We start from the raw sequence: 12,044 nt of genomic DNA, 5'->3' as shown, positions 1-12,044 counted from the left end.
CCCGTCCACCGCTGTCAGGATTTTATCAGGTTAGCACTAACAGGTGAGATTGTTACGGGGCTTCGGCTCACAAGGGGAATTTTTGTGGATCCATTTCAGATCTTCTTTCATTTATTTCTATTTTCTATTATTCTATTTCTTATATTATTTAGGAGAATCATTTGTGCACCTTTGGTTTGAGAGATAGGTCCTTATTGGACTGCATCTAACTACGTATATCGAGTCTCGACCACCCAAATAATCACAAACCTGCACTTGGGAGGAGACGAGCACGTCCCGTCGAGCATCTAGACACTCATTACCTTCCTCAAGGTTCACGAGAGCTCTTAAGAAAGAAAGGAGTGTTGCTCATTTATTTTTCTCCAGACACTTCAGCAGTTATGTTCAAGCAAATAAACATGTTATTCTCTAACTTTATCCTACAACACACTGCTGCTTCTTTATTTACATGGCTTCTAAATGGATCAGCAGCTGGTGAGGATGCCGACTCTTTGCATGGCACATGAAGCTTTAGCCTCAGTCTTTTAGCATTATTAAATGAAGGTAGCCATCATGCACATATTTAAAACTCTTTCACTGGTTTCTCAGTTTAAAATAAATCATCTGAAAATATTAAATTGTCAGCTGGAGACTGATTTTTCAACCGACTGGCAGAGCTGGCTCGATAAAGCTGATCAAATCTGCTAGTGACAATCCACGGAAAGGAGAAGCCAGCTTTTGTTTCCTTTTGTGTAAAATCAAAGTCCCATCGTCAATTTAACACAGAAAAACCTCGATCAACCCGGTCTTATCTAAAACTCAGCTTCAGGTGCCCTTCTGACTTTTAAAAACGGGCAATAACTGATCTTTCTTTCAGGTCACACGGCTCTCAGTGAAGCACGCCCTGCGTTCAAGTCAATTTATCAGGCTATCTGTCTCTCTGTCTGCCTTTTAATCCGTCCCTCTCTCCGTCCGTCACTTGTTCTGCATCTATCTGACAGCGTATGACCACATGTCAGCCACTCCACTACCATGTCAGTGGGCAGAAATAGACAGGCGGCCTGGCAACCTGCCTTCCTCGCGGGGCCTCAGCGCTGACAGCTCCAGCCCACCAGGACCACATCTAATGTCACACACTGTTGACACTTTCTCAACACTCACTCACTCACTCACTCACTCGTTCCTTTTTACACATATCACTTTTATTATTTTATGGGAAGGGTAAGACGTATGTGTGTGTGTGTGTGTGTGTGTGTGTTGGCAGCATGTGTGCGCTGCGGATGCCCATGTTCGTTGTGGTGTATTCTTTTCTACATCTTGATGTTAATATTCATACATCTCTCAGGACATGTTTAAATGTCATAACACAGACATGTCAACTGGCGATGTTATAGCTGAGCAGCTGTAAAGGTTGTTTTCTTTCTGGCTGTGGTCTCTGTTTAAAGGCAAAGGCTGTCTCCCTGTCACAGATACGCACACACGAAAACAAAAAAAACACCAACACCGTATCCACACTCAGGCTGACTGATTGGAGATCGTAATAGCGGAACTACCGTATCACCGGGTATTTTTGGAAACAGCTTATTATTGTCAGTGATGTCAGATTGGGTGGTTACGTTAGCACAGTCTGTGCAGCAGGAGTGAGTAACTCAGATCAGGAAGAATAGAGACAGAAAGGCTGTTAGTAAAAGAGAGAGAGAGAGAGAGAGGGAGAGAACTGAAAGGGGAGGAGGAGGAAAAAGAGGGACAGAATGAGCAGGGAGAGAAACTGACAGACACAGGGATATGGAAGGAAAAAAGGAAAAATTGAAGGGAGCAGACAGTTGGAAGGGAGTCAGAGGACGCTGAGATATAGTGAGACAGAAAACATGGTGAACAACAGTATGAAATAAGGAGGAAAGGGAAGGAACGAGGAGGGTGGGAGGAGAAATGGTTCCCCAGAGCGCCACTTAAGGAAGGCATCAGTGGAATTACCCAGGAGAATTGGAGGCTCTTCATCACACATGCTGCAAATTATTAAGTGTGCCTAGTAAGCAAATTAGCCCCACAGCCAGCGCGCACCTTCTGCTGAACCCTGAACCGCTGCATTCACCCAGAGCACACACCACCGCAGCATCGGTCACATGCTGTGCCACGGTGTCGTCGGGCTCCGCGGAGGTTCAGAAGTTGGTGCAGCTGACTGCAGCTACAGGCTTCATGTGGCTTTTCTGATGTTGAGGTTGAAACGCAGAGATAAGGCTCGGTTGAATGACTGAGTTCTGCAGCTGAATGCCTGATGTCTACAAATATCTTGCTGGTGTCTTTCTCTTGTAGCGTACAATCTTAATTCTGGTTAATTCGGGCCAGTGTTCTTTAAATCTATTCTGTGGCAAAACAAATGGACTCGTTGCTATTGTCAGGATATTAATGCTTCCGCAACAGCACGACTAAAACACAATTTCAAAAGGCAATAATGAACGTCTTCCAGATGCTTTGTGAGGCTGCTCTCAGTGCAGGTTTTTACAGACTGTCGCTGCTGAAGCCGAGAAGTAAAATCCTTCCGTCATGTTCGTCTCTTTGGCAGAGGGCAGCACTGACAAGCACAGATCCTGCAGCAGCAGCAGTGCTGTGAGCAGAAGCTCAGCCATCTGCATACTGACTTAGGCTGTATGCACATTTCAACATCCAAACTATAATATGATTTCGATGTTTCCCGCCAGTGCAGTAAATTACAGTAAATATATGTCAATAAGTACATAAGGTACCAAACTGTGTCATCATTTAAACTGACACAAAATATAAATCATCTGCTGTATTAAATCTCCACCATTTTGTTGTTTAAGTCAGACTATAAGGACAACCATGAGCGTCATGTATATTTAAAAATCCTGTATCCTATTCATCACGCGTTAAATGAGTGGCTGACATTTAACCTACTATCTGTCATTATGTCCCGTACGATTAATCCCATGATAATTCAATGCTAACTCAAAGAGGTTCGTGTGTGTCCATCAACGCAGCCACTCCACCAGCTCCACTCTGTAATCATTCAGGCAGTACACGAGCTAGTCACGATTATCTCCGTGGCAACATAAATCAAGAGGGGAGTTGCTGTGTGTGATTTACATAACTGATATGGTGATATATCAAACTTTATAGAGTGGAACCCTAATTTGGAAACGGGCAAACTGAAGAAAAACACACACACACACACACACACACACACACACACACACACTTGCAAAGAGTTTTGTTCAGTCTGTCCTACATGTAAACACTCGCCTCCCAACGTATGAGGTACACACAAAAGCACAAACACACAACCCATTTGATTACACTCAACCATTATTTTCTCATGCAAATTAAACCGTGACCCACTCGCACGTTTCACACACAAACGCACATCGACATTACACACAAAGGCATACAAAAAAAACACCCGTAGGCACACACACACACACACACACACACACACTCTCACTCATAGGAGCACACCTAACTCCAATTTAGAGTAAATCATCCATGGATGCCAATAAGGGAGCAGAGGTAAAAAAAAAAAAAAAGTTTGAGTTACGGTGCTTGAACAGCACAACGATCTCAGGTTCGTCCGGGCGACCGTTCCCCAGAAACTGCTGAGGACAGGCAGCGGTGTAATATCTCGCCTTCGCTGTAAATCAACAAGCCAAACACCGACAAATTATCAAGCTCATGTGTCCCGGGTAAATATACTACCCGCTCCACGGTTTATTCTCCTACAGAGAGTGAAACAGAACCAAGTCGGAGAAGGTTCCATTAGTTCTCACGGTGGCCACATCAGCGGCAGTTAAAGGTTTGATTCCCACTGTGAGCTGGCCTTTCTAAAAGTGTCCGTCCACCCCCAGGTGCTGGAAGTCGTGTTACATGAGGCAGTCTGACAGCTGTGCCTGACAGATTTGCGTGAGCAGGTTGAGTGGTTTATGTACCCCAACTTAGATGTCACTTTGGTTCCACGTTTGACCTTCAAAGGTTAGAATGACCTCCAGTGGTGTTGTGGGGGGAGGGGAGGAGGGGTGGGAGGGGAATGCGCCCTCACTTCTTATTAGGAAAGGTCAGTTTGTTTTTGGTTTTGTGTTTTTGTCTTGCAGGAAAAATACAAATCAAAATAACATTTGAAAGGCTCGGCGGCAGGTTAGCCGAGCGTGAGACGACGAATTCTGCAAACGGACACAGACTCATCTTGAGTGAAGGTACATGCCTTTGTCTTCCCTTAGCATCTTAGCATTTTAGCCTTGGTCTGTATTAACAGCCATTTATTCACAGTTCAGCATTGCATCATTTTTATGGAGAGTATAGTAGTAAAGCTATTGTATAGCAGGCTGCTATCACCACGTGATCAAGGCAAGAGCACAACAACAACAACAACAACAACAACAACAACAACAAGATGACACTGCTGCTCCCGAACCAAGTGTTTTCTAGCATTTCAACCACAACTTCCAGCCTCAGTGATGGAATAAAAATGTTTGTTAGCTAGAGACATTTGACAGAATAAGTTCCACTTAGAAGCTTTTTGCAGAACTTTTTTAATTGCATCTCACAGTCGTCCTCAGGTGATGATGAAAGAAGATTATGAAATAAGACCATAACACTCAGGGTTTTTGCTTTCATAAAGTGAGACAATGAAATGCTTGAAAGAAGAAAAGACACATTCTTAACCCTCGTTCAGGTTGAAACACTAAGGAGGGTTTGCTGCTCAGCCATGATGGGTAATGTTAGCTAATGTTAGGCTAATGTTAACGAGCTAATGTAAAATTGTCTGACGTTAGAAAGAATCATTTTGCTGACTTTATGACTTCTGCTACTGCTGCACTACTTTTCAGCATTTAATATTATCTCCTAGTAAAGCGCTGGGGAGACAAAGGTTAGGGATTCGACTCAGACTGACGCCACCTATGTAGAAAATGCACGCATTCATGACGCTTTTAATGCACTTTGGATAAACATGAACCAAACGCTGCATGTAATGTGATTGCTGTACTTACAAAAGGGCTTAAGATTTGAGCTCAAGGCAAGCAAACATCTTTCCACATTGAGGTTATTCCACATAAAAATGTAACGCAATTTTAGTTTTCCAAACACAAACATGACCTCCTACCTGTGGGGAACTCCGCGGGCACGACATCGGTGTCTCCAGCTACCAGCGAGGGCACTATCCACGTGTAGCCGTAGCCAGTGATCCCAACAGAGTGGGCCACCTCGAAGATGGTGTTGGCCTCCTCTTTTGTGCAGTAGAGAAGGATGACAGGACTCTGGAGCTTCTTCAGCTGGTTCTGGATCTTTGAATCTCCATCATCTACGGACATGTCAAGTAGTAAAACTTCTTCCAGTTCCCAGCCCACAAAGCTGTTCTCGATGGTGCTACGGACCTGAATGGGACAGAAGAAAATTGAAGGTTGTGTCATGGATTCTCCTACGATTTCTTGTGAGACTTTTCATCAATTTAATCTGACACTTGTTCCATAGTAACTTTTGCATGAATGTAAGAGCTGCTGAATTAAGCATCACTGGGATTATTAGAGGGTGCAGAGGTCTGGGGGTTGGGCCCAGACCGACCCCAAACGTGTTTCTAATTAGCATCATATGTTAAAAAAAATGTTCATTTTTAGGGCTGAAATATTTCTATTGTGACACAATTGAAGGTTATTCATATTGTGGCCTGCGCCATCTTTCCTCGCATGTCGTCTCAGCTGAGCGCGGTTACCTTGGTGACAAAGTCCTGGTAACCCGGGTAGTAGGTGGTGACGATGGAGAATATGTACCAGTCGTATTCCTCCATGATGTTCAGCATGACCGAAGCCTGCTGCTCGATGGAGGGGCCGAACTGAAAGAACATGGAGTTGTCATCCTGGAAATGACATACACACACACACACACACACACACACACACACACACACACACACACACACACACACACACACACAGAGGGACATAGGTGCAGAGTGTAAATGGCCTGGACTTTAATTTAGTTGGCTTCACACACAGAGGAGAACAGCTACTACTTAAATGACAGCGGTGGTTTTGTAACATTATTGGTGGGAACATTAATTTAGCTGCCTTTATTCTCTCGCTCACAGAGGAGAAAGGCGAGGGGACACCAGTGGGCTTGTAATGATACTGGTCAGGAGTTTCATTAGTTGCCTTTATGACTCCTTTAATGAGTTTGTACACGTGGGTGTCTGGAGCAAATTCTGGACACTCGAAAAGCTGCTGTCCTCAATCTCATCGATCATTTTCATCGTCAGTTTGTTTTATTACAGCCGCGTTTTACAGCAAATGTGATTTCAATGTAACCTGCAAGGGGCTAGATATTAAGATGTGCTAGGAACGGCTCACACCCACCCTGAGCACACTGCACGTAAAACATTCACTAAGTCCCTTCCCTTGGCAGGGCTCAATCTAAATATGGGAGATACAGAACGTACAGTAAACCAAAGAGCGGTACAGTCAGGGACAGACACTCCAATAAACACCGCTCACACGCTGATATCCAAGCCGGCCGCTCGCCACCAGTGTTGAAAAGGAATATCGAGCCGGACAGAAGAGGAGGAGGAGGTGAGAAATGCAAGTCTAGACGAGACTCTGCAGTTCTGCGACATGTGCTCGTTATTGTCCGTGTGTGTGAGTCACTCTATGAGACACAATGTACAGTAGCATATTTATGTTCTTGGATATTCTTGCTTCTGATTTATATGAATGAGCCTCATTTTTTTTTCTTGTGTTGGATTGTGGATTGTATGTGAGTAAAATCAGTTGTAGCTGACAGCCAGGCCTGGCAGGCAGGGTGTTGAAATCTCTCTGGCTTCTTAGGGCTCTCTCAGTGCTTCACTCAACATCAAAGGCTAACCTGCCCCTCCCAGGGGATGCACACGGGTTGATCCGTTACCTTGTTTCTGCATTAATGAGATCAGGGCTATACCGTCGAGGTGGCACGCCAAGAGGCACAACGCGCATGTGAAACACTTGCCGAAACACTCTCGCAAATAATGAGCGTAATGTGCCGCATCCTTGAGGTTGGAAACGTGTCATTATCCCGTGTTTTACGCGGAATATAAAAATGTGCAGTGTGTGCATCTCATGCTGAATTCAATGCAGGAGCTGTGTTTCAAACAAAAAAAAAAACAACAACCATGAAATAATGATGCACACACTGATGTTGTATTCGTGTTTCTCAGCTAACTTGAATCCATTTGTTCCTCAGCTTTTTATCTCTTCTCTGCCTCTTCCTCTCTCATCCTTCATCCATCTCTATCCATCTCTTCTCCCGCTCTGTCGTCCCATTTATACCAGTGGAATTACTGCCAGGGCACAGTTATAATTGAATTTCCAGACTCGCACACTCCCATTCCCCCCTTTATCCTCGAGACAGACCCCCCCCCCCATCCTCCCCCAATTTCCTCTGGCTTTCTCTCTCTATCTCCCTCTCTTCTTCTTAAGAGCAGTATTAATGTACTGTCCAACGCACTCATTCAGAGTGCCAGAGGTCTGCAGAATTTTCATTAGCCTTTGAGAGAAATACATGCTAAAAGAAGTTGCAAGACGGACGCAGGAGCAGGACAAGAGGGAGGGAGGGTGAGAGATATGGGAGTAAAAAAAAAAAAATAGCTGGTGGGAGTGGGTTGAATGATAAGACAGCTTGAGTAAAATGAAGTGCTGCAAAACACCTCTCTTCATTTACAGCAACAATAATTAGGGTCTGGCCACATTACCACCTCTGTTGGCACAAGGTGATCGATTAGTGAGTATTAAAATTCCCAGAGGGGGCAGCGGGGCCAGCGAGTCAGTCAGCCAGACGCAGGAAGCCGGGCCAGCAAGGCTTTGAATATGCTCGGGAGCCGGTCACTGTCGTCTCTGTGGATCCACGGCTGACGTCAGCGCTGGCTACTGTACAGAGACAACAATACACTACAACACACAATACAGCGGGATGAGCGGACGGTGGAGACCGGTGGGGAGAGAGAGAGAGATGGCGAGATGTAGAAAAAGAGCAGAGAAAAGAGTGGAAGAGAGAGCAGATAAGAGAAAAGAGAGAAACGGAGGGAAACTAAAGGGAGAGAAAGGAATTAAGCAAGCGAGAATAAAGGATAGAGATGTACAAACAGCAGCGAGGATGTAGCCGAGATTTGAAGCCTCCAGAGGGACAGAGGCAGAGGACAATGTGGTGACAATGGGATGAATGGAGAGGAAGAGGGCAGGCTGGCAGACGGCTGTGATCCTGTATGGAGCGAGTGAGCAGTGAAGGGGCAGGAAGCCAGGAGTCAGTGAAGGAGCAGGCAGAACCGAGGTGTGTGTGTGTGTGTGTGTGTGTGTGTGTGTGTGTGTCAGGCAGTCAGCCAGCCAGCCATTTAGGCAGGAGGAGGCTAAGCCTGAGTTGTTCAACCACAGAGGACTGCTGCTGTCAGAGACAGGAAGCGAGAGACAGGGACACGCGTGTCCCCTCTACGTGAAGCGTGTGTCTGTCTGTGTGTGTGTGTGTGTTTGTGTTAGTGTCTGATAGAGACATATCAGGTATGTATGTGTCAGTTTATGTGTGTATCAATGAATATGCGTGAGTTTGTGCCTCTAATTGTGTCTGTGTGTGTCTGGAGATGCGTATTTGTGTAGAATTGGCCTCAATAAGGCTCTCTGTTACATATATACAGTGTGTATGTGTGTGTGTGTGTGTGTGTGTGTGTGTGTGTGTGTAGTTCATGGTTGGCAGGTCTTGGTCTGCCAGAGTTGCCTGTTCTGCCCCAGAGCCTCCAAATGAGTGCACTCACACACTCCTGGAGCAGTTATTTGACTTGGAGGGGAGGGAGAGTCAATAACTCAGGTATTTCAATTACACAGACAGGGGCACATCAGTGACTGCAAAAGAAATAGACCCACTTCCAATCTTGTTCTGGAATATGCACACACACACACACACACACACACACACACACGTAGCAGCATTGAAAACCCATCCTCAACAAGAACACTCACACGCTCACAATACAAAACACCAAATGACAAATCAACACTGCAATCACACACTTATACTGGGGTATTGCTTTAGACACACACACACACACACACACACACACACACACACACACACACCACACACACACACACACACACACACACACACACACACACACACACATTAAACTCAAACAGTAAACCAGAACATGGAGATACTGAAGTAACACAAACACATTTGCACTTCTATTCGCTGCGTTCTGTTCGTACTGAGTTCAGACGTAACCACGACAACAAGTCACGACAACATCACCATAAAACGATATATATCAGTACACTGGGCCGTGCTTTTTAGCTGCAGAAGTGTGTGTTTTCACCATGACAGACATACGCTGCTGAGAAATGTTTAAAAGCTCAGTCACTTATATCAAATAATACAGAATACGTGACAGGGATTGGTTGCGCACGTGCTGTTACTTTAAGATAACACACTGTACGTATGGTTCGTGTCAGCTGGTGCAGTGCTGGGCTGCAGCTCAGTGGTAAAGTCAAACAGCACATTTTTCCAACCCAATAAAATACACATATTATCATTATTATGAAAGTTAACATGAGTCCTCAGTTAGATGTTTGTTACTGATGTAATCGAGCGCTCTGATATGAACATTTATTGATGAGTTTGTAGTGATTTGTAAAGATTTTCATTCCTTTGCCTCTCCTGGTTTAATGGAGACAATAATGGGAATAAGTTTTCTGGTTTAAATATGTTAACCCTTTAAATTTAATGGGTTTTCTAGATGCACAAACACATTCTCACAGGTCCACTTGGTTCTAAAGAAACCAAGACCCGAGTCCTGTGTCGCACAATGGTGCATGTGAATGGATCCAAGCATCCTCAGTATCGGCTCTAATTACATACGTCATCATCAACACACCAAGAAATACTGTAGGTAAAGAAAAATCATTCCTATTAAATAAATGGTATTTTGGAATTTGATTCACAGATTATTAAATTGTTTATGAAATGAAAATCATATCACACAGTTGGACACAGATTGTTTTATTGTCGGTGCAGGAGGTGAAAACAGGACTTTCAGTATTTTCTAGAAATTAGTCTTTGAAGCATGAGTGAATTATTTATGGTGTTAGTTTATATGTCTTTGGGAAAGAAAAGAAAAAACTTGATTTATGTGTTATTTTACAATAAATGCATGGTTTACCTGTCATATAAAATACAAGAAGTACAACAGATAGTATGTGAGAATGTGGAAAAAAAAGGGCTTACATCCTAATTAGCCTGTGTAAAAGCACTAGGTTGCCATTCCCTCAGCAATAATATTGATTTCAAGGCATTTTAACAAGCATTAAGTGTTTACCATGTTGGTATGGGTTTTTTTTTTTTTTCCTTTGCGAGGAAGCAGCGATGAGTAAAAGACAGAGAGGAAGAATGTGAGTGGAAGAAAGACAAAGACGAAGATAGAAAAGGTAGAGCAAGCCAGAGAGAGATGATGGTGTCTGTTGCTGGGAGGTTTTTGGCAATGCATATTTCCATCCTGCCTATAAAGGCTCCTTTGAACTTGAGCAGGGGGTGGGGGGGTGAGGGTGGGGGGGTGAGGGTGGTGGGTGGGGGGGTTGCTGCTATTGACTGCTGCTGCACTGGCTGATGGAAAGAGAGGCCAGCCAGCGAGAGAGAGCGAGTGGGAGAGCGAGACAGAGGGAAAGAGGATGGATGGAGGGATGAAAAAGAGAGAGCAGGAGTGGGAGGTGAGGCGGGGAGGAAAGGGGGGGGGGGGGCAGCTGGCCTTCGCTTGAATATAGTGAATTTAAAAGACTGTGGGCAGGAGATATAAACTCACCACAGCCACAGGCATTTTCACACACACACACACACACACACACACACACACACACACACACTAGACATGGATGCAGGGATACACACACAAGTGCTGAAGTGTGTTCTTTTCTGATAAAGCCGGTGAGCACAAGCCGCCATCACCACGTGCACTGAAATTACGTATTGATGATGAGCCGTCCTCCCTGCTCCCCCCCTTCATTCCTCTCTGTCCCTCATTCGCACTCTCTCACTTCACACACACACACACACACACACACACACACACACACACACACACACACACTTATCTCTACCTCAATTAAACCTCCCCTCGCTCCCCATCTCTCTTTTTCCCTCCACGTCGCCGTTCTCGTGCCTCATCATCACATTTCTTATCATGGAAGCCTACTTATCTTTAATCAAACACATACAAGCTTAATTAGCCGGCACATTTGTCAGACCATCATCTAATTAACAGTGACCTTATTTTAAGTACTTTTTGAACCCTAATTAAAAAAAAGCACAGGTCTTCATTAAAATATTTGACTAATTTTGACTCGACACGATTTTGAATTTTGCAATATGACGACACCGTCACGGCCGCCGTGCCCTTCCACGGATTTACAGGATGAAGAGACGGAAAAAACGAAACGACAGAAAAGAAACCGTAGGGGAACAAATTAAACTGGGCGAGAGACACGATGCGGGAGAGGGTGTTTTGTTTCACATCTTGACACAATCAGACAGTGTCTGAATGGAAGTTAATACCACTTAACACTCACACACACACACACACTCACACACACACAGGCGCAGACACACCAAAGCACAGATCGTTTCTCTGTGGCCCATTTCTGCTCTAAGTTTAGCAGACGACCCACTGAGGGGCCTCTGCAGTCTGATGCTTTTCCTGCTGCTGCTCTTGTTTGTCCGCTGGTCCTTGTTGAGTGGTTATAGTTCTTTCTCTGTGTGTGTGTGTGTGTGTGTGTGTGCGTGTGTGTGTGTGTCTCATAGAGTTAGGCTAAGGAGACTAAATAGGGTGGCTTGAGGGAAGGGTGAGTTTACAAAATATATGAACATAGTCAAGCTTTTATATCTGTGTATTTGTCTCTGAAGATGTATAGCTGGGAGAGATACAGCATGTGATAAATAATGAGGTGGAGAGTGAGTGTTTATCTCTGTACAACAGAAGTTAGTAGCATATTGCGGATGAGCTGTGACATAGAGCGGCTGAGACGTCCCCAGACATAGAAAACTCAGCGGAGACA

At 44.6% G+C, this 12,044-nt stretch overlaps 1 protein-coding gene across 4 annotated transcripts in view; it reads right to left on the bottom strand.

Annotated features, from left to right (window-relative positions):
* Positions 1 to 12,044, bottom strand: part of LOC130184849 (glutamate receptor ionotropic, NMDA 2B-like) — a 115,064-nt gene that overhangs the window by 42,709 nt on the left and 60,311 nt on the right. For all 4 annotated transcript variants that reach the window (XR_008830061.1, XM_056400931.1, XM_056400933.1 and 1 more), the window contains exons 5-6: positions 5,699 to 5,842; positions 5,093 to 5,363 (exon numbers count right to left, since the gene is read on the bottom strand). Coding sequence is in view for 3 of the 4 variants with exons in the window: in XM_056400931.1 (XP_056256906.1) it covers positions 5,093 to 5,363; positions 5,699 to 5,842 (415 nt within the window). In the remaining variant the exon portion in view is untranslated. The remainder of the gene's footprint in view (positions 1 to 5,092; positions 5,364 to 5,698; positions 5,843 to 12,044) is intronic.

Source organism: Seriola aureovittata, chromosome 17, assembly GCF_021018895.1.
Source record: "Seriola aureovittata isolate HTS-2021-v1 ecotype China chromosome 17, ASM2101889v1, whole genome shotgun sequence".
NCBI classification, from domain to species: Eukaryota; Metazoa; Chordata; class Actinopteri; order Carangiformes; family Carangidae; genus Seriola; species Seriola aureovittata.
Note: the sequence above shows the minus strand (reverse complement) of the source record. Positions and strands in the feature narration are given on the sequence as shown.